Source organism: Dunckerocampus dactyliophorus, chromosome 21, assembly GCF_027744805.1.
Source record: "Dunckerocampus dactyliophorus isolate RoL2022-P2 chromosome 21, RoL_Ddac_1.1, whole genome shotgun sequence".
NCBI lineage: Eukaryota > Metazoa > Chordata > Actinopteri > Syngnathiformes > Syngnathidae > Dunckerocampus > Dunckerocampus dactyliophorus.
The window spans coordinates 10,353,047-10,378,392 of record NC_072839.1 but is presented as its reverse complement, the minus strand read 5'-3'; the positions used below and the strand labels follow the sequence as shown (position 1 = coordinate 10,378,392).

At 40.5% G+C, this 25,346-nt stretch overlaps 3 protein-coding genes across 3 annotated transcripts in view; 2 read left to right on the top strand and 1 right to left on the bottom strand.

Moving 5' to 3' along the window:
• Positions 1-3,991, top strand: part of zgc:101569 (uncharacterized protein LOC449822 homolog) — a 45,116-nt gene extending 41,125 nt beyond the window's left edge. Inside the window, exon 9 of the transcript XR_008567327.1 lies at positions 3,849-3,991. The gene's annotated coding sequence lies outside the window, so the exon portion shown is untranslated. The remainder of the gene's footprint in view (positions 1-3,848) is intronic.
• bmp6 (bone morphogenetic protein 6) overlaps positions 1-16,236 on the top strand; it is a 38,534-nt gene extending 22,298 nt beyond the window's left edge. Inside the window, exons 2-7 of the mRNA XM_054765268.1 lie at positions 3,849-4,041; positions 7,450-7,598; positions 7,700-7,900; positions 13,898-13,974; positions 14,989-15,099; positions 15,183-16,236. Coding sequence (XP_054621243.1) covers positions 3,849-4,041; positions 7,450-7,598; positions 7,700-7,900; positions 13,898-13,974; positions 14,989-15,099; positions 15,183-15,332 — 881 coding nt within the window. The 3' untranslated portion in view covers positions 15,333-16,236. The remainder of the gene's footprint in view (positions 1-3,848; positions 4,042-7,449; positions 7,599-7,699; positions 7,901-13,897; positions 13,975-14,988; positions 15,100-15,182) is intronic.
• Positions 11,602-24,684, bottom strand: txndc5 (thioredoxin domain containing 5). The gene is made up of 10 exons (XM_054765269.1): positions 24,424-24,684; positions 23,780-23,932; positions 20,966-21,071; positions 20,791-20,887; positions 19,812-19,927; positions 19,565-19,651; positions 18,697-18,873; positions 18,505-18,587; positions 18,108-18,237; positions 11,602-16,898 (listed from the first exon to the last, which is right to left on the bottom strand). Exons 1-10 carry the CDS (start codon positions 24,600-24,602, stop codon positions 16,776-16,778), a joined length of 1,251 nt encoding a protein of 416 aa, XP_054621244.1. The 5' UTR covers positions 24,603-24,684; the 3' UTR covers positions 11,602-16,775.
• Between the last annotated feature and the right edge of the window lie 662 nt (positions 24,685-25,346).

Genomic DNA, 25,346 nt, shown 5'->3' with positions numbered 1-25,346 from the left:
ATTTCAGCATCTTAGCTGTGGGGGGAACAATGGAGGGATGTTGTCCTGAAAGTATGCACGAGCTCCTCTTTTTTTTATATTACAACCATTATTACAACCATTTTTGTACATTTATTTAGCTATACTCAGCATATGAAATACATTTAAAAATAGAATGTACACATTATTTGAAACACAACAATATTTAAAACCTGGTTACTCAAACTTAAGAGGACCACAATTGGTTAATTTTGTATTGTAGATTAAAAAAAAAACATTTTATTGATCAAATGAATGTAAAATGTAAATATATTTTGAAGTAAAATAACATGTACAAAATATTTGGATAGCCACTGCATTACATTGTATTGGCTGATTCAGAACCATTTTTTAATGACCAACAGGGGTTCATTCATTTTGCAGGAGGGTTATAAAGTCTTTTCTTTGGGAGTACTGTGACCTCATATACAGTACGTATATATACACACACACACACACACACACACACACACAGGATCTACAGTGGTGTGCAAAAGTGTTTGCCCCCTTCCTGATTTCTTTTTTGGATCATTGTCCTGCTGCAGAACCCAAGTTGTGTTCAGCTTGAGGTCACCAACAGATGGCCGGACATTCTCCTCCTGGATTTTTTGGTAGACAGCAGAATTCATGGTTTCATTTATCACAGCAAGTCTTCCAGGTCCCGAAGCAGCAAAACAGTCCCAGACCATCACACTACCACCACCATATTTTACTGTTGGTATGATGTTCTTTTTCTGAAATGCGGCGTTACTTTTACGCCAGATGTAATGGGACACCCACCTTCCAAAAAGTTCAACTTTTGTCTCGTCAGACCACAGAGGATTTTCCCAAAGGTCTTGGGGGATCATCAAGATGTTTTCTTTGAGACGAGCCTTAATGTTCTTTTTGTTCAACAATAGTTTTGGTCTTGGAACTCTGCCATGCAGGCTGTTTTTGCCCAGTGTCTTTCTTATGGTGGAGTCATGAACACTGACCTTAACTGAGGCAAGTGAGGCCTGCAGTTCTTTCGATGTTGTGGTGGGGTCTTTTGTGACCTCTTGGATGAGTCGCCGCTGCGCTCTTGGGGTCATTTTGGTTGGCCGGCCACTCCTGGGAAGGTTCACCACTGTTCCATGTTTTCGCCATTTGTGGATAATGGCTCTCACTGTGGTTGGCTGGAGTCCCAAAGCTTTAGAAATGGCTTTATAACTTTTCCACACTGATAGATCTCAATTAATCTCAGTGAAGTTATGTTTTAACGGGGAGGCAATCACTTTTCCACACAGGGCCATGTAGGTTTGGGTTTTTTCTCCCTTACAAATCAAAAGTTTCATTTAAAAACTGCATTTTGTGTTCAGTTGTGTTGTCATTGACTAACGTTTTAAATTTGTTTGATCTGAAACATTTAAGTGTGACAAAAATAAGAACTCAGGAAGGGAGCAAACACTTTTGCACACCACTGTGTGTGTGTGTGTGTGTGTGTGTGTGTATGATCCATGTGTTCACCGTGCCATCTCAGTCTGTATTGGTGCTTTCTTTTTTCTACTTTGCGTCCCTAATGAGCACTATTTCTTCACTATTTCTCCCCCCGCCCCTCGCCGTTCTGCTTGGTTTGTCACCCGAGTTTATGTAAGTTGGCAATGGGCGGGCGCCAGGTCAGCGCCGTCTTGGCACGTTCAAGTCACAGACTGATTGGCCTTTTTTCACATCCATTCGGACTCGAGGAACAAAATGTGTCATTGGTCCATTTTAGGCGGGTCCCCACGTCGTAAAATGACCAGAATGTTTTTAACGAGCCTGGCTGTGGTACAGAAATAGATTGGACTTCTTACCTCACGTTTGGCCTGTAAATGGGCCTTCAAAATAAAGTCTCATAAAATAAAATCTCTCTAACGACATGTGAAATATTAACTTAATAAGACCTGCTCTACCTTTTCTTACTCCCTGCACGCTGGGAAGTCATGCAAGATGGAAAACATTTTGTTTTAAGAAACCAAACATCGCCAAAGCTGCGAGAAATGATCTCGTCTCCCTTTTTGTTGGCCACTTTTTTCTCGGAATCTTACACTTTTATCATGTCAAGATGGATTTCGGAAAAAAATGTGAGATCATTTAAAGTACTAAGACTTCATTGGAATAAAATGGCTATGCTTTTTTTTTGTAATATTAGGTATTTTAGCATAAGACTATTAGTTTTTTCATGGATTTGAACCCATTTATGTTTAAGAAAAATTAACTTCCCAAAATATTACATTTTTAAAATAAAATTTCTATATTTTTGTCATATTAGAACTTTTTTTCTTGCAATATAATGTTGTTATAACTAACTCTTATTAAAAAAAATGTTTTTTTTTTCTTTCTCATATTACAACTACAGCATTCACTCATAATACTAATAATATGAGGTTTTTCCTGCAGTATTATAACTTGTCCTAAAAATTATGACTGCTCTTTCCAAAATATTACAACTTAATTCTTATAAAATTGATATTTTTTTCTTAAAATATTACATTATTTTTTAAACTATTTTATTTTTCAAAATAATAACTTTTCTCCCTAAATATTACATCTTCATTCTCGTAAAATGTGTTTTTCTTCAAATATTACAAGAAGAACATACTGTATATACTATATTATCATAAATGTCATTTTTATTCACATTTATACTTGTCAAATTCTGACTTTCTCCCTGGAATATTACAACTTGAGTCTTGTAAAACTGTTCCCCCTTTAATAGTAGACTTTATTATAGTAAATTCTGACGCGTTGTTGGCGTCAGCGAGATACGAGGTGGTAATTATTAATCATTTGGAGGTGTGTGTGTCGTCTGATAGCGAGCACAGGGCCATGTGGTACGCCCATGCTGTAATTGGCCTTTATACACTCGTGTGTGTGTGTGTGTGTGTGTGTGTGTGTGTGTGTGTGTGTGTGTGTGGTGTGGTGCGGCATCTGCAGTGCAAGCACATTTTACGTTCTTTATTTACACACAGCAACCCTAAAAAGGTCCTTAATGATACACTGGCTCCTTCCTTTTTGGAGGCCAATCGTATTTACAAATCCAAACAATTGTGTGGCTAAGTGGCGTCTTCCACGCACCGTTTGACGCGTACGTAACAATTAGGAGCTGGCGCTGCACCGGGCGCGTAAATCCATCTTGGGTTGCCAGTCCGTCTGCACTTCCAGTCTGCGGTCGGTGAAAGTGCGGCATGTTCAACCTCAGTGAAAATGACCAACGTGTGTGTGTGTGTGTGTGTTTTGATTTGTTGTATTTGTGAGTACAATCTATTAAGTTGCACATTTTTGCAAGATTGAGCACGTTTCTGAGGTTTTGCTATTTCTGCCTCCTTGGCTGTATTGGGCCATCAAAGTGTCTGCAGGCTCTTTCTTCGCTTCGGGTGGGGAGGCCTCGTCTGAAACAGGAATCGATGGGTCGCAGAGCCAGCCATCTGCTCTTCTCCTCCTCCAAGCCTTTGTATGAGCTACATTACCTAGCTAGAATCTCCTGGAAACAATATGGTGACATAGTATTGCCAATCATGAAAACAAACCAGCACATTGTTGAGGGCAACCTAGTTCTTATAATACTTTTTCCACTTTATGTTGATTTTCTTATTTTTTTCTTGTAGTGCTTCAGCTAAAATTGTGACTTATAAAAATATTACTTCTAAATTAAGATTGTCCTTCTCCAAATGAGACTTCATTCTTGTAATATAGCTTGTTTTCTCATATTAAGACTTTAAAACCCATTTTTACACTAAAGTCTTTTTGCAAATGCGTTACTTTTATGGGAGGCAGCCAGATGTGTGTTCTCCTGGCTAACGACGTTGCGTTTGTGTGTCCCCGTCCCGCAGTGGAGCACGACAGGCAGCTGTCTGCACAGCGGCGTCACCACAAGGAGTTTAAGTTCAACCTGTCGCAGATCCCCGAAGGCGAGGCCGTGACGGCGGCCGAGTTCCGCCTGTACAAAGAGTGCGTGAGCCGAGCCTTCCGCAACGACACCTTCCTCCTCAGAGTCTACCAAGTGGTGAAGGAGCACTCGGACAGGTAGGCCACTGTGTCCTGTGTAAGGGGAGAAGGTTTTCGCAGCGGGCTGAGTCAACACCGAGGAGGTTTACAATGTCCAGTGAAGCAAAAACACGCCTCGCACAGAAATAGCAGCGCTTCAGAATCCTCCTGTCCAAGCTGCTAATACATGACAAACATTTACACTGCATGCTAAAGCCTACGTAAACATCACGCACAGCTTAGCGAGCGCCATGCTGACAAGGACATGTGGTCCAATGCATTCATTGCTTATACTTAATTATTGTCAAATTTCCACATTTTTCTCATAATAGTTCTTTTTTTTTTTTTTTCCTCCTGATATTCGACTATATTTTTATATTTTAACAAATTTGTGCTTGAAATCAGTTAAATTCAGAAAAATTGACTTTTCTTACCAAAATATTAGGACTTAATTCTTGCAAAATGTGCAATTTTTTTCATAATTTAAAAACTTTATTGTAAAAAAAAAAAATATTTGGACAAATTAAGAACAATTGTTTACATTTCTTATTTTACGACTTAATTCAACATTTTTTTTCTAATATTCTCTCATAATAATCCGACTTTATTATCATAAAATTGTGAGTTTTTCTTATAGTATTATGACTTTATTCTAGTCAAATGACAGCTTTTCTTTTTAAAATATCATAATTTTATTGTTGTACAGCTAATGAAATATATGTTAATAAATAAATGTAACTTTTCCTCCCGGAATATTATGACGTAACTAATAAATTGTATTTTTTTTCTCTGAATATTCCACCTTTTTCTTTCAATACTAATAATACTTTTGTGGAAAATTGAGTTTTTTTCCCCCCTTGCTGTATAACAACTTTATATTTGTAAAAGCAATCTTTTTTTCCTCCGCAAAAATGTTAAAACTATAAGAAAATTTCTCTATTTTTTTCGTAATATTCCAACATTCTTGTAATTTTTTTTCTATTTTAATGACTACTTGTTTGTAATTAGTCCAGTAAATCAAATTAGGAAACAAATGTATTTTTCTTTCCAAAATAGTACAACTTAATTGTAAGAAAATGTCTTTTTTTCCCCTTCATAATATACAGTAGATGTAAAATAGACTTTATTATCATAAAAGTGTGATATTTCTTCTTATGGTATTATCACTTTATGCCATGGGATTACGATTTTTCTTCTGAAAAATATAAAAAAAATTTAGGAAATTTTAAGATTTTACTGGTGTAGGTTTTCCCTTTTTTCATAATATTAGGTAATTTTTTTGTTTGTTTTTTTTTAACATCCGTATGCTAAAATTCCCTTTCTTTTCTCGTAATACGACGGCTTTTTTCTTGTCACGTTGAAGTCCCTTCATTTGCAGACGTACAGCCGGCGTCCTGACTTGTTTCAACAGTTTGGGTGCGGTCCCAAACGTTCTCAGGCTCAAAGTGATCCACCGTGGATTGAAAAGTTCTAAGAAGTCCATCTAAAGATGCTGCCAAAGTATATTTGTCCGTTCTGTCTGAAGACTTGTAGGCTATCAGGAGCTACTTATTTTCTGCATTCCTTCATCCCTACAATGGCTGCTTTGTACCTTCCAGCCTACACGTAAAGCCTTTTATTTTCACACATACATGGGAGATTAAAGGGCCCGTAGAGCTCTGTATTATTTTAGGAACTTCTTTTCCTTTTTTTTTTCTACCATGAGGTTAAATGAGCCTGCTTGGAACTGTAAAAAAAAAAAAAGGAGCATGCGGGGCCACACTGTGGGAGGAAAAAGTACAATTACAAGAATCGTTTTGTGCCGAAGATGCGCTCCGAGCCTGTGGACAGGTGGCATTTTGAACAACATTGTTCACTAATGCGCTCCCGGCCCCGCAGGCGGCTCTCTCGTGGCCCCCACACCCCCCCGCTGTCCTCTCACCAGGTGTCTGTCCACAACACAAGAGGTCCAGAAAGCAGCGTGGGGTGTGGTGGGCTAACGGGTAGGAGCACCCTAATTAATGAGCAATAAAGACCAACCGCTGGCGCACGACTGCAGGGACATTCTCCGAACACCTGGATGATTGCGAGGCTTTGATGTGTGTTCAGGAGAGGCGGCCAACGCCGTGTTATTACAACTGTAATGGGACAGGGGGAGGGCAGGCCCTCTTATCACGTGTCTTCTCATTAAGCACCGTCACTCACCTCATTCTTCTGCTCACCGGGACACAGTCCTCCATCATTTGGACCAACTGGTCCAACGTCGGTCACGTCTGACCTCACAAGTGGGCCGAAAATTCCCCCAGAGACGCTCTGGGACATTGTAGTAGAGTGGAAGCTATTTGAGGTGCAAGTCTATATTTGGTTGCTTTTTTTTCCCCCCCTTGGCCCACGTGTCCACATAGCTACACTGCATAAGTAACAGTGGACGTCATTCCTTTAAAAAATATTTCTCATATCATCATATCTTATATCATGCCTGCTGGGAGTTTTCATGTTTGTCGAGGGGGGAAAAAAAAAGAAAAAAACGTTTTTCTAATAATATAAAACCCAAATTTGTTAAACATTTTTACAATCCAACTAACTTTTTCATTGGGCAAATAATAATAATAATAATAAACAATATCTATTTTTTTAAATAAAATGTTTTAATTTCAAAGACATTTTGTGTAAATTAAAAGAATTATAATAAAATGTAAAAAATGCCACCTTATAATAAATTATAATTAAATATATATATATATATATATATATATATAATCAAACTCCATTGACAAAGAATTAAAAATGTAATAATGATTTATAATGCAAAAATATATATATAAATATATAATTTCAAAAAGACATTTTGTGTAAATTATAAGAAATATAATAATAATGTAAAAAAAATGCCACTTTATAAATTATAATTAAACACATGATATATATATATATTCCATTGAAAATAATTAAAAATGTAATAATCGTTCTAATGCAAAAATAAATATATAATTTCAAAAAGACATTTTGTGTAAATTAAAAGAAATATAATGTAAAAAAATGCCACGTGATAATAAATTATAATTAAATATATAAAATATGTATTTATAATCAAACCCCATTGAAAATAAATAATTAAAAATGTAATAATAATGCTTATAATATAAAAATATGTATAATTCATATAAATATTGTAAAATGAGTATATTGTGCTTTTTATTTAGGTATTGGTATGGATTTAGTTACTTGTATGCATAAATAAAATGAATATAATTCATTCATTGGAGGGGAAAAAAAAACAAAAAACTGATGAACAAATTCTCCATTGGACCCAAAATAACAATAATGAAGAAATAATCATACCTTTTACATTTTATTCTTAAAAACAGCCAAATTCCAACCCATTTTTGCCAGCAACTTTGCCTCAGTGTTAATTAGCGCGTATACGAGGGTCGTTAAAAGAAGCGTCTCTGGCTCCTCGTGTCCCAGGGAAGCCGACCTGTTCCTGCTGGAGTCTCGGCGGCTGTGGGCCCTGGAGGAGGGCTGGTTGGAGTTTGACATCACGGCCACCAGCAACCTGTGGGTGATGAGTCCGTTGCACAACCTGGGCCTGCAGGTCAGCGTGGAGACCAGCAGCGGTAAAGCCACTCTGCGACATGTCATGTGGTCTGAAGTATTGGGACACCTGGCTGCTGCAGTTCAAAAGAAGAAAAATGATCTATTTCTCCCAAAAAACCAGGACAAAGCATCAGCCCGAAAGACGCCGGGCTCGTCGGTCGCGACGGCGCTCTGGAGAAGCAGCCCTTCATGGTGGCGTTCTTCAAGGTCAGCGAAGTGCACACCCGCACGGCCCGCTCCGCCGGCGGCAAGCGTCAGCGCCAGCAGAACCGGAACCGATCCACGCAGACGCAGGAGACGTCCAGAGGGCCCGGCCAAGCAGGTCAGTCTGCGTCATCCTCCCTACATCCTTACCCGACTCATCACTCTTTCATTTTAGAGCATCACTACTACTAATAAATAATAATAATAATAATAATAATAATAACATAGTCACCATTCCAAACTAACACTACAACTATAAAATTAATAGAAAGTATAAAAGGTCCTTAATAGTAAATAAACACTCCACATGTCTTATGCTGACAATCCCAGCAGTACCTATAAAAGGCCACTAGGTGACAGTACTAGTTCCTTTATTGTACTTTTATGCTAGCGTTATATGAACGTTAGTTGGAACAATGTGGGCCAACGAGGCCAATCCGTTAAATATGTGGACTTTGCATAACCCGCAACATCAAGAGCCCCACCCACCTCGCCACTCGGGACGGCGGCGAGTGTAAATATTTAGATCCGACGCGGCACAGGAAGTGAGGAGAGTCCCCCAGCCCCGTGTCTGGGAGACGGGGAGGATGGACGAGGAGTCGGGAGGAGTGCCGTCTTGAAATGGCGGCAGACCAGACTACATTTCCCTTATTTTCTGAAAAATGTCCCCTATTGGAACACGCCTGTCTATGTAAGATCCCACATGTTGGAGTAGAACCACCGAGACGCGCTCCCTAGAACTGGCTGGCTGTCTAAACCGAGCTCCGGAGCTCCTGTGTGGACAGAGGAGAAGCTTCCAGAAGGGCAAGCATCTCTGCAGCAGTCCACCAATCAGGCCTGGATGGTAGATTCCCGCCTGGAGTTTGCCAAACTAAAGAAACTAAACGTTCCGGTCTGATGAGACAAAGATTGTAGTCTTTGGCGTCGTGTTTGGAGGAAACCTGGCCAATAGCATCCCTGCAGTGAAGCATGCAGGAACTGGGAGACGAAGCAGAATAGAAGGAAAGATGGACGCAGCATCCTGGATGAAAACCTGCTCCACCTCAGACTGGGGCGACGCGTCATCTTTCAGCGTCTCTAAACACGCAGCCAAGACGTCAACATGCAAAGATCCAGTATCTCCATCGTGCTCACCAAGACATAGAGAAGATCTTTGACTCGCGTGGCAAACTCCTAAAAACAGCATAACTCTCCTGTCATGCTGAGGATCCTGGATGAGCAATTTTGCAGCAGGTCCCAAAAAAACAGCAGCATGTCATGTCTTTGTCATGCATTTTTGCATCAGATTCCTATAAACAGCAGATCATTCTGTCAAATGGAGGATCTTTTACTGGTGTTTATACTGCAGATTCAAAACACTCCTGTAAAATTGACTTTTTACTTGAATTTTTAAAGTAGATCCTTAAAAACAGCACACCATTCCTGCATATAGATTTTTTTTTTGTCAGTCAGCCCTTAAAAACAGCAGAGCATCTCTGTCACATACAGTAGCTCTTTGACTTGCATTTTTGCAGGAGATCCTTAAAAACAGCATAACATTCGTGACATATAGAAAATCTTTGGCTTGTATTTTTGCATCTGATTCCTAAAAACAGCAGAAGACTTCTGCCATGTAGGAGGTCTTTGACTTGCATTTTTGCAACAGATGACCAAAAACGGCAGAGCACTCTGACATATTGAGGATCTTTGACCAGCGTTTTTGGCAGCAGACTCCTAAACACAGCTTAACTCTCTCCTGTTATATCGACGATCTTTGATTTTGTAGCCGGTCCCCAAAAACAGCAGAGCACTGCAGATATAGAGGATCTTTGATTGGTGTTTATGCTGCAGATGCCCAAAACCTGCAGAACTCTCCTGTAACAGACTTTTCACTTTCTGCAGTTGATCCTTAAAAACAGCAATCATAGTGTGTTTTTGTCAGTAGGTCCTTAAAAACAGCACAGCACTCCCATCATATAGGAGGTCTTTGACTTGCGTTTTTGCAGTCCATCGTTAAGAACAGCCTAGCGCTCCTGTCATAGAGGATCTTTGACTACTTATACTTGGGGCGTGTAGCAGTCAAAAGACCAATCCAACACGTCTAAGCGTAATTTGGGTTCTTTGTGGGCGCAGGAAGCTAACCGTCGTCCTGCTGCTGCCGCTCCTGGCTGTGAAGGGAAATGAACAAGCATCCGGGGAAGAAATATAACATCCTCCAGAACGCGGGCGGCCTGTAATTAGACCTAGCCAGTCATTAGCCGCGCAGCTAAAAGACTGACCACGCTAACGGTATCGCTTGAAGAATTATAATAACACGGCGCTCGGCCCAGCTGTGTTTTTTTCCAGCCTTCTCCTCGCTCCGTCCCCGCCCCCCCATTGCCTTTTGTTTACCAATGCAGTAATTAGACGCGGCGCAGCTCCCTGGCAGGGTTTAATAACCTCTGTGATGAAAGACAGGAAGGAAGATAAAGTCTTAGGGAGGAGACACGCCATCAGACGTCAAGGCCTCCGCCACGCACTTCCGGGTGGGACGCAGAGTTCACGTAGTTTCTATACACACAGTCTCCTTTAAGACGGAACACCCTGCCTGTAAAGTCCAAACTGTGTTTTTGGAAGGGCGTGTGATTAAAAGTTATTTCTAGAGCGTTCCTCCTGACAGAAGGGGCTAGCTGGAGGTGATGCTTGGTGAATGGCGCCCTGCGTGTTCACACCTTTATGCCAAACTTCAAAGTTGACGTATCGTTTCTCAATCACTCCAACACTGACACAAGCAGCATTGGAATAAATCAATACATGAAAAGAAACGTTCATATTCTTTCCCCTGGTGCTTGGCAGTAACCATAGCAATATACTTCACATCCGAATAGGTGGTCAAGCAAAAGGAAAGAAAAATCCAAAAACAGCACCGTCGTTTGGAAAGACATTTATTGATTTTCACACAACTGAATCCAGTACTCTGGATTCAATATCAAATACACACAAGCCAACTCAAATTGGCTTTCATTTTTTAACTAATTCCCCATTGGCATGTCATTTACACTGGCATAAAAACTTTATTCTTTTTAAATATCCACATATATTTGTCCCAACTGACAGAAAATGTCAGCGTCCCAAAAACTACTAAAGTATTTTAAAACAACTTCAGACCAAAACAAACATACTTACAGTACTGTTTTTGACTTCATGTATTTTTTTTCTTTTTTTCTTTTAGGATTCAAGGAATCATTTTTAAACAATGAAATGAGTCAAACAATACTGTAATTATATTTATTATTTTTAATTTTTTTAAAAAATGATGCAATGTAAACTGTTAAAGGGTTAAAACATCTTTAAAAAATAAATAAGTCATCGTACTTAATTATTTTCATAAAAAAATAATGCCACTATGTCAACTTTTAAAGGGTTAAAAAACTTTCCAAAATAAGTCACTGTACTGTAATTCTATTCATTATTTATTTTTGTGAATTTGTAAAAAAAAAAATAATAATAATAAAATAAAAATTATTCCGCTATGTACATTTTTAAAAAGTTAAAGGAAAAATGGAAAGAAAATTAGTAAATCAAACTGTCATGAAATTATATATATATTTTTTTTCTTAAAGAATATGCAACTATATACAATTTTGAAGGGTTAAAGACAGTACTGTAATATATATATATATATATATATATATATATATATATATATATATATATATATATATATATGTATATATATATATAATACATATGTATATATACATATAATACATATGTATATATATATATAATACATATGTATATATACATATAATACATATGTATATATACATATAATATTTGTTTTTTTATTATGCTGCTATGTTAACTTTTAAAGGGTTAAAAAAATAAGTCACAGTACTGTAATTTCTCTAATTGTTTTTTCAATTTATTAACTTAAATTTTTCTAAATATGCTGCTATGTAAACTTTTAAAAATGTTAAAGAAAACTTAAAAAAAAAAAAAAAAATCAAACAGGACCGTAAAAGTTTGCATAGCGACACAGCTTGTTCAAATTGAACATAGAAAAATATTCCAAAACATTTCAAGGTATTCTCTTATGATTGGCAGCAACATTGAACAAGTATTTCAACGGTCCAGGCAGCGTTCTAAAATTCCGTACTGTCATAAGCGTGTGAGGGGAAGTTGGTAGAGTCCAGTACAATAAAACTGAAATAAAGTAAAACTACTCACCCTTTGAAGATGGTGCGATACTGCCACCTAGTGGTGTTTTTTTTTTTTTTTTTTTTTTTTTTAGGTATGCTGGCATTATTTTTGTAAAATCGTATATGTACAAAAAAAAAAAATGCAACTTTTGAGGCAAAATTGTTAATTGTACAGAATTGTCCAAATGCATGGTGACTACGTGCTTGAGCAAGTTGTTGAAAGGTTGATGAAAACAAGTAAATGCCAGTAAATGAGGCCTTTAAAGCTGCTTCTGTCACGCTTGCTGTGTCTTGCTAAAGATGAATATTACACGCTTTCTTTCCAGCGCTTGCTGTCGGTTAGGTAAAGGAAAAAGCAATGAATGGAGGGCTCACGGGAGACGGAGCTCGGCAGTAGCTGTGCGGCGTTAAATTTTTACTGGCAGGAAGGGGGGAGACGTGGTTTATGGGCACCGCAAATCTGCGCCTTTTACACTCAATGAAAGCCCACTGTAAATATCAGCTTTATTCCGCCAAAACACTCCACTCACTGACGGCTTCTTGCTGCTACTCTTTGCTACTGACTGACAACTGATTTGTCCGATTTTGCCATCTGCTGCAATTTGGACTGCTTCTTTTGAAGTGTTTTTGACCCTTGTTGTGTTGGGATTGTCCTACTCGCGCGCGAGAACAGCTTGACCTCGTCACGACTCATACATCAACTCCATAAAAAGTCTCACCTTCCCGCTAACGTGGGATTTTAAAAGCCTCCAAGTTCACATCAGGTTCTTTCCTCTGTCCTTGAATGCAGCATACTGTATGTCACCTAAGACGCATTCAATGGTCATTCAGAAACCCCATGTTTTGCATAGAGGAAGGAACTCGGGAAGAATACAAATGAGGCTGGAAATATAAATATATTTATTAAATCTCTATGCCAATTCACACCCCTATTTCACCACACGGACTCCTATAGTCGCCGGGTGTGTGGGCGACAAAAGCAAAGAACCTCCAATTAGTAATTAACTGCAAGTTCAAAACAATTGCATTGACAGCTGTGGCTGTAGGCAACCTCCTTAACGTCCCATCCTCTTGCAGGTTAGGTACAGTAAATTATAAACTTTTTATTTTCAACATTGACAAATCAAAGGATGCTTTCTAAAAATAAAAATTGTAAATACATGTTTTTAAAAAGCCTAAAAATGCTAAAAAAAAAAAAAATATTTGATGCTAGTATCTGCTGGGTCACTGCCCCATTGCAAGTGGACTGTATCCCAAAAGCTTGTTTTTGTGTAACGTGGCACACAAGCATGAAGTAGCGTGACATGTTTGTTTGCCTTTTGTTGTGTTGCATTCAAGGCCAGCGGTCCAAACAAGGCGCTGACCACCACCCCCAGTTAGAATATAGATTTGACAGTGGAAAAGGCGGCTGTGATGCCCACCTGGGTCAAAAGCAGGACTGAAAGCGGCGCCACGGCCCCCGTTTTCTTCCTGCCATTGTCTCCACCAGAGCGCTGCGTGCTCACCATGAAGCCTCTCAGTGAAAGAACGCTGGAAGGCGTCAGTGGAAAGTCGGCGTCGCCGTCCTGACTTCAGCAAGGTGACGCACGCCAGCAATGACCTCCTCGACTCCAATACCTGGCCCCGACCCCGCCCACCTCCCCTGCTGCTCAGACGCAGCAAAGTGGACTCGGTTAGGATCATTAAGAGCAAACCACACTAGGAGGAGGAGGAGGAAGCGTTTTGGTTGCGTCACCTCTTGTGCTGCAGCCAACGTAATATTTGAATGCTGATGAACTCAATCGGTGGTGCGTTCAGGAGCAGCACAGTGTAATCATCTACGCCTTCACTGCATCCACACCCGCGTGTATTGCATGACCTTAGCTTGGACTGCGTCACCTTCACTCACTCACTCGTTCTTGCAACAACAACACAAACACCTCCATTTATGCTCCTCTTTCTCCTCCCCCCAGACTACAACAGCAGCGATCAGAAGACGGCCTGCAGAAGACACGAACTCTACGTCAGCTTTCGAGAGCTGGGCTGGCAGGTACCCAACATTTGCCTTCTACAATACAGGATCTTTGAATAGCAGTTTTACAGTGCAAAACACAAGAGTGCTCCTGTTAAATATCGACAATCTTTGACTAGCTTTTTTGCAGCAGGTCCTCCATAATAGAACACTCATGACACTACGTGACACACGTAGAGGATCTTTGACTCGCCTTTATGCAGTCAGTGTTCAGAACTGAAGAGTGCTCCTGTCAAATGTAGAAGATCTTTGACTACCGTTTTTGCAGTAGGTCCTTCAGAATTGGAGAAAGCTCATGTCGTATAGAGGATCTTTGACTAGCCTTTTTTTTTGCAATAGTAAAAAACAGAAAATAGCTCCTGTCACATAGAGGATCTTTGACTAGCTTTTTTTCATGCAGTAGATGGTTCAAAACCGAACCGAACCTGAAACCATGATCTTGGACTAGATTCAAAAGTGAAGTGCGCTCTTGTCCCATTTAGAGGATCTTTGACTAGCTTTTTTGCGGTCGGTCCTAAATAGAGATCACTTCTGTCTCTTATAGAGGAGCTCTGACAAGCATTTTCACAGATCATTAAAAACTGAAGAGCACACTCCTGTCTTATAGGTGATCTTTGACGGTCTACGGCTAGCATTTTTGCGGTACGTCATTCAAAAGTGACGTACCTTCAAGTTGTGACATTTAGAGGATCTTTGATTAGCTCTGTTGCAAGTAGGTCCTAAAAACAGCAGAGCGCTCCTGTCATTTAAGGATCTTTGAGTGGTGTTTTTGCAGTAGGTTCTTCAGAATAGGAGAGCACTCCTGTCCTGTAGATGATCTTTGACTGATGTTTTAGCAGAAGATCTCAAAACAGCAGCTGTAGGTCCATTATGCTATGTACAACCACTAGGGGGCAACAATATTATTACTGCTATGACATATTGGGATGTTAAAAGTCTTATTTGAATTCAGTCACTTTCATTTTTCAGCATTCATGTGTAATTTCTGAAGGTTATTTTCCGTCATGACTCTTCTCGTGTGTTCCTTTTTAGGACTGGATCATCGCTCCCGAAGGCTACGCCGCCAACTACTGCGACGGAGAGTGCTCCTTCCCCCTCAACGCCCACATGAACGCCACCAACCATGCCATCGTGCAGACGCTGGTAAGACCAAACATGTATCGTCCACTATGCATGCCAACGATGATCCACCTTCTCATCATCGCATGACCACGCTCTTCTTTCAGGTGCACCTGATGAACCCTGAGAACGTCCCCAAGCCCTGCTGCGCCCCCACCAAGCTCCACGCCATCTCAGTGCTCTACTTTGACGACAACTCCAACGTTATTTTGAAGAAATATAAGAACATGGTGGTGCGGGCCTGTGGGTGCCACTGACCCTCCCGATGGCCTCAAGGAGACACTGCAGTAATCTCAAGTCCAACTTGGATAGTTGGAAAGCAAGCATTTAATGGGGGCCGTGGTCTCCATGTGGAATGTGTACTTCATGGACGTCTGTTAATGAGGCACCTTTCCCATCATTCTCACTTAGGGCGTAGTGAAAGTGGTCATTTCATCTTATGACACGTTCATCTCCCAGTGGCCATAAAGTTCTTATCAGGTCTTATGAGCACAAAGTCCATCCAGAAGACGATCCCGCTCTCAGGAATTGGACAAGATCACCTCTGATTCTGGTGAGTTGACCGAGGCAATCAAATTAATTCTGTTCAACAAGTGAAATTGATGCTAATTTGCAGTTAAATGTTTTTTTTTGTTGTTCCGTTTCCCTGCTGTGTTTGCTTCAAGTCATATTTACACTCCCAAAATATGACACAGACTAAAACCCCAAGTGTCCGCAGGCTATTTTAGCAGCCTCCCTGTCAATATTTGCACGTTCAACATGATGCATGTTGCGGCTAAATGTGATGTTCTGGTCCAAACACGCAAATAATACATCTTTATACGTCTGACATGCTCCAAACATCTTTTTGCTTTTTCAGCAAGGTTACTGTGGAACAAAGTCTAATAGCAATAATAATAATAATCTAAATACCTTTTGTGCCGACTAGCAAATACAAAATATACCTCTGGTAAGCTGCTGTTTACATTTGTGATCATGTTTAGACTGTTTTTGTGTAAATACTTGTACATTCTGTTTATTTATTGCACCTTTTATTAAGAAAAATAAATTACACCTTACTATAAAAGATGAGAACAAAACCTATTTTGGAGTTTTTATTATGAAATGTTACAATTTGCCATTATTTTTTTTGTACAAATCCATGGGCGGTGCACAACCCACGAGTGGGGGGAGGAAAAAAACAAGAAAAAAGTGTCACTGGACTTCCTTGTAAAGAGTCACTAACGAAACTGCTGTGTGTTTGTAGCCGGTGTGCATCAAATCTCATCTACCCGCTGTGTAAATACGGAGAAACACTCGTCGCTAGTTCAGTGCTTTGACCCCACTGAGCAACAGAAAACACGTCCTTTTAAAACGTAGAATGTTACATAATGGCAATATGGCAGCATTGGTCCAGGCCTAGAAGCTGAGTGGGGGCGTGTCCCTGAGAAGTCCGAAAAAGAGGTATGGCTGCTTCACGAGCCTTCTGAGTACCGCATCATCAATGAATGGCTTATGTAGAACAGACCCCATGGATACAAGTGGAAGAATACAGAACCCAAGTCAGAAGCTTGAAGTGGTTTGGAAACCCCCCGCCCCCGCTTTAGTGGATCAATGAAAAATACATTCACATACCCGAGACACCCCTGAACCGAAAGGGTTAGGCTGGTGCAGGACATGCAGAGGCCACAAAATGCTGTGTGGGCGGAGCCATCGCATCCTTACAGCTCGTCCCTTGCCTGCTGCAGCACGAAGCTGTGCAGGCTCTCCAGGTCCCGACTGCCGTTGTACTCGTTCCCTTGCTTCCCTGCACGGAAGATAATCAGGGTGGGGTACCCTTGAACCTGAAGGGGAAAACGACAAGATGAAAATTGGTCACATTTTAGCACTATGATTGCTCAAAGGAATCGTTGGGATTGTTTGACATGAAGTTGTATGACATCCCCATCAGCAGTGTAGTCCGTTAACGGCGACTACCCCCACTTGGTCCCCTAAGCCCTGTTCTGGCCAGATTTCTGCCAAGAAGAACGTAGTTCCGCTTAGTTGCTGGGGACAAGTAAGTAAAGAGTTTGGCTTCTCAAAACAATATGCCTTCAAAAGATTAATACATTTGCATCACAAAAATGCATTCTAGGGAAAAAAAAAAAAATCAGACCTCACAAAACGCTTTGCGTTATATTTGTCTCCCGCCGTACCCCTGCACGTTCATGCCACTCGCATCTTCTTTCACTGTGGAACACATGCGTAAACAAGATGGCCGTGGCGCTCCATCACGGAAGAAGATGTGAGCGTCTTCGTCACATGCGCAGGGATACGGCGGGAGACAAATATAACGCTGAGCGTTTGGTGAGGTCTATTTTTTTTTCTAGAAGGCATTTTTGTGATGCAAATGTATTAATCTTTTGAAGGCATATTGTTTTGAGAAGCCAAACTTTTTACTTAATTGTCCCCAGCAACTAAGCGGAACTATGTTCTTCTTCATGGTAAGTCGCTATTGATGGGGATGTCCTACAACTACATGTCAAACAATCCCAACTTTCCTGAGCTCCTTTGCAAAGACTGTCTAGTATTAGCAGCTGCATGCAAACAAGTTCTTCAGTTTGTCTTCAAAATAATGTTCTGAATGGATTTCGATGACATTTTCAGGAATTGTCGGAAATTTGTTGAAGCTTCAAACGCTATGGAGCAAGAACAAAACTGCCTTTTTTGTGAATAACTACTGAACTAATATTGATATCATTATGAATCCAACTGCTAATGGTATGTTTTCGTGGTCAAGGAATCTAAATATGTAGATAAAATATATAAATAAATGTACAACTAATATTTATGGTGTAAATCACAAGTGCTTTTCTAGTTCCTTTCTGAAAACCTCACACTTGAAGGCCTAAAGACAAAAATTCAGCTTCCCAAAAACTGCTATAAAAATACCATCTAACATTTAAGAGTTTTGGGTTATTTTAACCCCACTGCCAAATTCCAGCAATATTCATTCAGAAATATGCAGCAACTATGACTAACAAATGCGGGTGGTTTGAGCGTTGTGTACTTACAGAGTACTTGTTGCAGAGGGTGCGCTCCACAGTGCAGTCCACTTTGGCAACCTTGACGTCTGTGAGACCAGCAAAGTCCTTGTTGGAGAGATCCTCCCAGACTGGAGCGAGCCTTAAGCAGTGGCCACACCTGCACAGCAGCACACCATCACAAAGACGCACTAATACTAGCACTGACACTATAGTAATACTAGTACTATAGGAAGTAAGACTCCTTTATAATATAAGATTGTCTTATGCGAAGCAGAAAATTTACAACATCCAAGTGTCCAAATAAATGCCCTTCAATGCACAGGGAGTTTTTAAATGGACTCCATTGAGGAAATGACACTGTTGTGTTAGCCAAATATAATAAACTGTGAATGACAAATGATGAAAACAGTGAAGTTGATCCTACCATGGCGCAAAGAATTTCACAAAGGTGATGCCTTTGGCGATGCTCTCTTCAAAGTTTTCCTCTGTCAGGATCAAGACGTTGGACTGTACACAGGAGACAAACAGATGATGTGTTTGTGATCCTCAGAACATCCCAAAATATGACTGACGCGGAGGAGAGAGAGCTTTCTTTCAATAATTATGTCACATTCACCTCTACATCGGCTTGCTCCTTAGCTTCTTCATTGGCCTCCTCCTTAGGCTCTTCCTTGGGCTCCTCCTCGGGTTCTTCCTTGGCTTCTGCCTCCTGCTTGGCAGCCTGCAGTTGGTCCTCCACGTACTTTTTCAGTGTGTCAAAGTCTCTCTTTCCTTTGTATTGTTGGACGCTTATCTGCAGAAGAAGAGACACATGACCACAGTAAGCACCTTCAGCATGATAGGAAATAGACTTTTTTTTTTTCTAAAAAAGGTAATGCACTGTCAGTATAAATGTGCATTAAAAATATAACATGTAATGTTTTTTTTTGTACATTTATATTAAAAATAAAACAATTTAATTTGCATGTATTATAATTTACTACCTCCAAGGCCCACCTAATAAAATAAATAAAATCACAAAAGTAAAGGCTCAATAGTGATTTTTTTTATGTTATTATACAAATTTATAAACTGAATCTAGCATGTATTTGTGGGTTATTTTTTGTGATCGAGTGTATGCTAAGGTGTGATATTGTGGTAGTAAGAGTACAGTTGAAAAAGTATACAATTGGAAATGTTACGAACATAAGTTTGTGTTGTCTTTAAAGAGAAGAAGCCCAAAATGTACATGTGTGTGCCCTGGCTACTCAGTACAATAAGAAGCTAACAACATAGCATTTTCTCTTCTTCGCTGACATTCTCCTTTCTGGATGTCGACATTAATCTGGTTTGTTGTGGAAATACAACAGATCAATGTCAATGTGTTATGACATCGATGTCTGTTTTGAAGTGTGAAGGAAGTACGCTCGACTTGGAAGCTTCCATTCAAGGTTTGTACCATTTCCTACTAAATTCTCGCAAGGCCATGCTGAGTCCTCACGTACCTTTTCACCTCCATTGAAGAAGAGCAGAGTGGGATACCCACGCACTTTGAAGGTAGAACACACTTCGTAGTGCTGTGTGCAGTCCAACTACAGTAAAACAACATTGGATGAGACGTCATGGCTTAGTGACTATATTATAATGTGAAAAAGACATTACTGTATTACAGCCTCAGTGACTTTCTAGGTCACTGAGGCTGTCAATTGCTATCATATGACCAACAATGATGTGATAGTGAGAAGAGCCCACCTTTCCTATTTTGATTTCATCAGAGTTCTCCAAGGTGGAAGCCAGCTGCTCCCAGGTTGGAGCCAGGGCTTTACAGTGGCCGCACCACGGGGCGTAGAACTTGACAAAATGTGCACCTGAGCAAAGGAAGACAACATGGATTTGAATATAATACCATTAAAAAGGAGGCCACCCCTCACATTTCAGCAGCATTTTTATTACAGTATTAAGTAGTTTTAAGTAGTCAATGTACAGTTTGTATAGCAGTATAGAGTTGCCCTCACCACAGCCATTATTGTCTAAATGGCTGGCAATATCAGTGAAGATCATTTTGACATGGTGTGGGCCTGCATGAGTGCTGTCTGCAGTGGTGAGCTGTGGTTCACTAAGGGGAAACATGAATACTAACATGTACTATGACACCGAAACAGAAAATGGGCTGTGTGGCCGTTTTACAACATGATAACGAGCCCAAACACGCCTCAAAGATGGCAGTGGTGATTAAGAACTGAAATATTACTCTGCCATATTTCCACCTCGGACCTTTAATGGGACGCCCAATGGTGCTAGAGTCTGGGCGGCATGAAGTATTAAGAGTGACGCCGGCTCCCAGCATGCTTTGCTGTACCTTGACTACTCTAAGGCCCATCATTCCTGTGATATTGTTCTTTGAGGAGCTATAATAAAAAGCACGGTGGAATGTGTGGGGTGTACCGTACACTCCAGCATATAATGCTGTCCTGCAGTGGTTTATAGGTTGACACCCACTGAGTTATAAACGCAAATGCACACCCTCCTACACAGTTTACACGCAACCAATTACACAACACTTACTGCTGCCAAGATGTGAAGGCAGGACCCATAAAGAAAAATGCCTGTCATACCCTAGCCATCCACAATTATGACAATTACGGGATTTCATTTCTCACAAAAGACAGAACCTGACGAGCAAGCCCTCCAACTGAAACCTCCTCCATCCATTATTAACAGCTCATCATACCTTTGGAAACGTGTTCCTTAAAGTTGGCAGCGGTGAGCTCATAGAGGCCGTCCTTGGCCACCGGAGGAGTCGCTGGCTCCGGTTCCACCTCTGGATCCTTGCAGGGAGCAGAACAAGGAGAAACGTCAGAACATTTCCAACATGGCTTGGTTTGTAGAATGGACACCACGCTTACAGAAGGCTCTGCCTCGAGCATCTTCAGCATCCAGTTCTCCAGACTCTCCAGAGTCCTTGGCCCTTGGTACTTGACTGCTTCCTGCTCTGGTTTAAAGAACTTCAGCCTACCAGGGACACAAACACACACTGGAAATGGCAATGTGCATGAAATCATATACAGTATAAATATATTTTTTTACTTACAACAAGAGAGGAACTCAATCTTCCACATCCATATTTCATTGTCAGTTCTAATCTTTACAGTTTTCTGTATGTAGCAATGTAGCATTTATAAATACGATAAAGAACACAACATTTTACATTAAAAAGGTGAGTTTTCTTATTTTCAGGATTCAATTGAAAGTTGTTATGGAAAAAAAACAATATTTTTATGTATGTACTGTTAGTATGTACTATTATTTACTGTACTAATATTCTTATGATTTGTTTTTTCTGTTTTATGTATTTTTCTATATTAAAATAGTAATATAATTATTACATGAAATGAAAAAAAATTAAGTTAAAAATATATTTATAAACCAAACTATATATTAGTTAGTATTATTGTTAGTGAGTAAAAGTAGTGTAAAGTGTTCTTTTTGGTGGAAATTGTGAAAACATCGGAGCAAATAAATAGTATAGTACTTCAGTTATGAACAAAACAAATAGACAGAAATTCTGAGGATTTGCTGTATATCTTCTTAAAAAATGCATTTTCTAAATGTCTGAAAGTCTATTTGTGTAACATTGATGTTACTGTTATAAGTAGAACATTTGTAGCCTTTTTCTGTGATGTCCAAGTGTCCATGAACGCAGCAGCAACTTGTTCCTGAGAGGTACGTGATGCACCTGAATGCAACCTTCTTACAAAAGGAACTAGCTGAGCACTGGTAGCAGCTTTGCTAGTATGAGCTTGCTTCCCATGTTGAGTATGACGTGTCCATCCTTGGTGTGCTTTGTATGACTCTACAAGGTGAGTTTGATGATTATTTTGTGCATTAGGAGTGTTTGCTGTTGCATGATTTATGCTGTGTTGGGAGCTAAATGAAAGCTAGTTTGTTGGATGTGGTGTGATTAAGAATACACGTCTGAGCCATGTGCTTGTAATTGTTTGCTAACTGGCTCACTGACTAGCATGTTTGCTCTCACTTTATCTCTTAGCATCACTTGATATGTGTACTGTGCATGCCTTTATTTTTGTCATGTGAGTGCTATTGGGCTGCTTTACTTGGCATTGTTTGTAATTGCATGTGTTCCTATTGTTTAGACCACACAAATACAAGCCTTTGGACACACACCTACTTGGACAAATCCACTCATTTGGACAAACCCAATTTCATCTGCACTAACACACATTTCTAAAGAGCCCGTCCACCTACATAATAAAGATGATTAAATGATTCTCTGAGCGGAATCTTTCCATGGTGTCCCAACTCTGAAAGAACCACTACCCCTTTCCAACATTGGTCCTTCGAGCTCGACAGAGTCCCACTATTGAACACTATGGAGTCATCACATGTTGATTCACAGCAGCCGTCTGTCAGACCCAAGAGAGATCGTCGTCTTCCATAGCACTTGGCCCAATATGATGTCACTCTCCTTCCCTCTCAGCTGCCTGGCGCCCAAGCCTCCTCACTTCCTGTAGGACAATACGGTGAACAACCAGAGCTAGGAGTGCGTCAGGTTACCAGTCACCTGCTCCTTCACGTCGGCCCTTTCGACTTTCACATGGGCGCCAACTGCTTCAAGATATACCTGAGGTTCATGGTTCAATGGACCATGGCCATTGCTGACACAACTAGCTTCCTTTCCCAGCGGAGAGCGGTCTCAGTTATAGGCTCAAGAAGCACTACGCCACAACCATCGGTTAGAGCTGCTCCACCACCGTGGCCTGTGGGAAGGATTATTCAAACCCATCGAGGAAACGATGGACGCATCCGCAAAGCCAGTGTTCAAGTGAGAAATCGCACCTATTGTCGTCCAGTGGCTCGCCTCATTCTGCTCCCGCCTCTTGAAGAAACAGCTGATGACGACACCAGCACCTAGACTTTCTCATTGCTTACAACTGCCATACGGACAGTTGGGGGCGGCTCTGTCTGAAAATCTATTTGAGTAACATTGATGTCTGTTATGTATGTCTGTTTGTAGAACATTTGTAGCCTTTTTCTGTGATGTCCAAGTGTCCATGAACGCAGCAGCAACTTGTTCCTGGGAGGTACGTGATGCACCTGAATGCAACCTTCTTACAAAGGAACTAGCTGAGCACTGGTAGCAGTTTTGCTAGTATGAGCTTGCTTCCCATGTTGGGTGTCCATCCTTGGTGTGCTTTGTATGACTCAACAAGGTGAGTTTGACGATTTTGTGCATTAGGAGTGTTTGCTGTTGCTTTATTTATGCTGTGTTGGGAGCTAAATGAAAGCTAGTTTGTTAGATGTGGTGTGATTAAGAGGACACTTCTGAGCCATGTGCTAGTAATTGTTTGCCAACTGGCTCACTGACTAGCATGTTTGCTCACTTGTCTGTCTCTTAGCATGCCTTGATTTGTGTCATGTGAGTGCTATTGGGCTGCTTTACTTGGCATTGTTTGTAATTGCATGTGTTCCGATTGTTTAGACCACACACACCTACTTGGACAAACCCAATTTCATCTGCACTAACACACATTTCTCAAGAGCCCATCCACCTACATAATAAAGATGATTAAATGATTCTGTGACCAGAATCTTTCCATGGTGTCCCAACTCTAAAAGAACCACTACCCTTTTCCCACACTAAAATCTAATTTACAACAAATCCCCCTAATTGCTATGAATGAGAAGGATGCAGTACTTACGTGGGGTAGCCCCTGACGCCGTGCTCATTGGAGCAGAACTTGGTGTCTTGGACACAGTCCACCTTGACCACATAGGCCGGGGGTTCATCCATACCGTTGTATTTATCTGCTAATTCATTCCACGTTGGCTGCAACCTTTTACAATGGCCGCACCTGTACACGACAACGATTAGGTTAAACTGTTGCTCTTCTTATTCGATAACAGGCGCAACAAACGTGTATTATGTGCCCGTTCATACAGTATGACGAAGTCTCCTTTGAGCCCGCGTTCCACATACTTGAAACCCCACAGTAACAGTCGCCGGGTGCCACGTCAGCTCAACCTCCCAACTTTAAGCTACATTATTTACCCGTTGAAAAACTACTACTTAGATTACTTAAGCTATCTTTAATAATTACCACCAAGCACTACAGTCGACAACAATTACTTGAATTAATTGAAAAGCTCGCTTAAGATAGCTCTCTTCGCTACTGGCTTGGAAGCTAACCGAGCTAACAGAAACTGGCTAACCCTTGTGCTAACTATCTTGCCGTTGACTCTTATATAGTCATAAACTAATACATATATTTAACAGCATTCCGTGTTAAAATCGGCCGTCAATTATGTATCGTTGGCCCTTACAAAACTTGTATAGTGTACTCACCACGGGGCGTAAAACATGACAAAGTGCGGTGCGGTGGGCACTGCCTCATTGAACATTTCCACCGTGTAAGTGTGCTTTGCGTGCTCGTCCTCTGCGTCGCCATCACAAAACACCTCAGCAAACAGCAAGCAATAAATAAAAGCGTATATAAAGGGAGTGCAAGCCTGCGCGGACGCCATGGTGTGTCTGCTGGGTGTCCTAGCGTGGAAAGCCGTGCGCTCTCACTGCAGCTTTCGTGTACATGTACATGTACGGTGGCTGGGATGGGCACACGTGAAAGACAGTGCTGGCGTAATCCGCGTGATTTGTAGATCTGTGGAAGCGGCGTTTGCGACTCTCCTAGCCAGCCTGACTGGTACAAGAAACTGGATCACATTACTGTACACAAATAGATATTATATTATGAAGAATAATCAACATTTGTAATTTATACGTCTAGTTTTATATTTACATCGGTGCTACCAGAGTACTAAACTATTGTACTCGAGTTAAAGTAGTTACAGTGCAAAGAGTTTACTCAAGTACATGTAAAAGTAGTAACAGTACAACATGTACTCATATGTCACACCCAAAGTCCAGCACGTTTAGCTAGTGTGGGTGCGCTAACCCTGTTTAATACACTTCTCCTCCGGCGGGATTGCATGCACACTCAGTGCAAGTTTTTAATGAGAACCGTCATATTTCATAATACAAATAAAGACACAAAATAATCCAAAAGTCAAAACCCACGGCTTCACTCGCTCATGCCAGACTACAGCCTTCAGTGTAATAAAGAGTCAAGTAATTAATGACACCTTCCACAAAATAATCATAACCACTGGAAATAATCCACAAAGTCCCGATAATAGCCATTTACAGTTTTTCGTCATTTTCTGTGCAATGTCCCAATGATTTTATCTGTAGAATATCCTGCAAGCCAATAA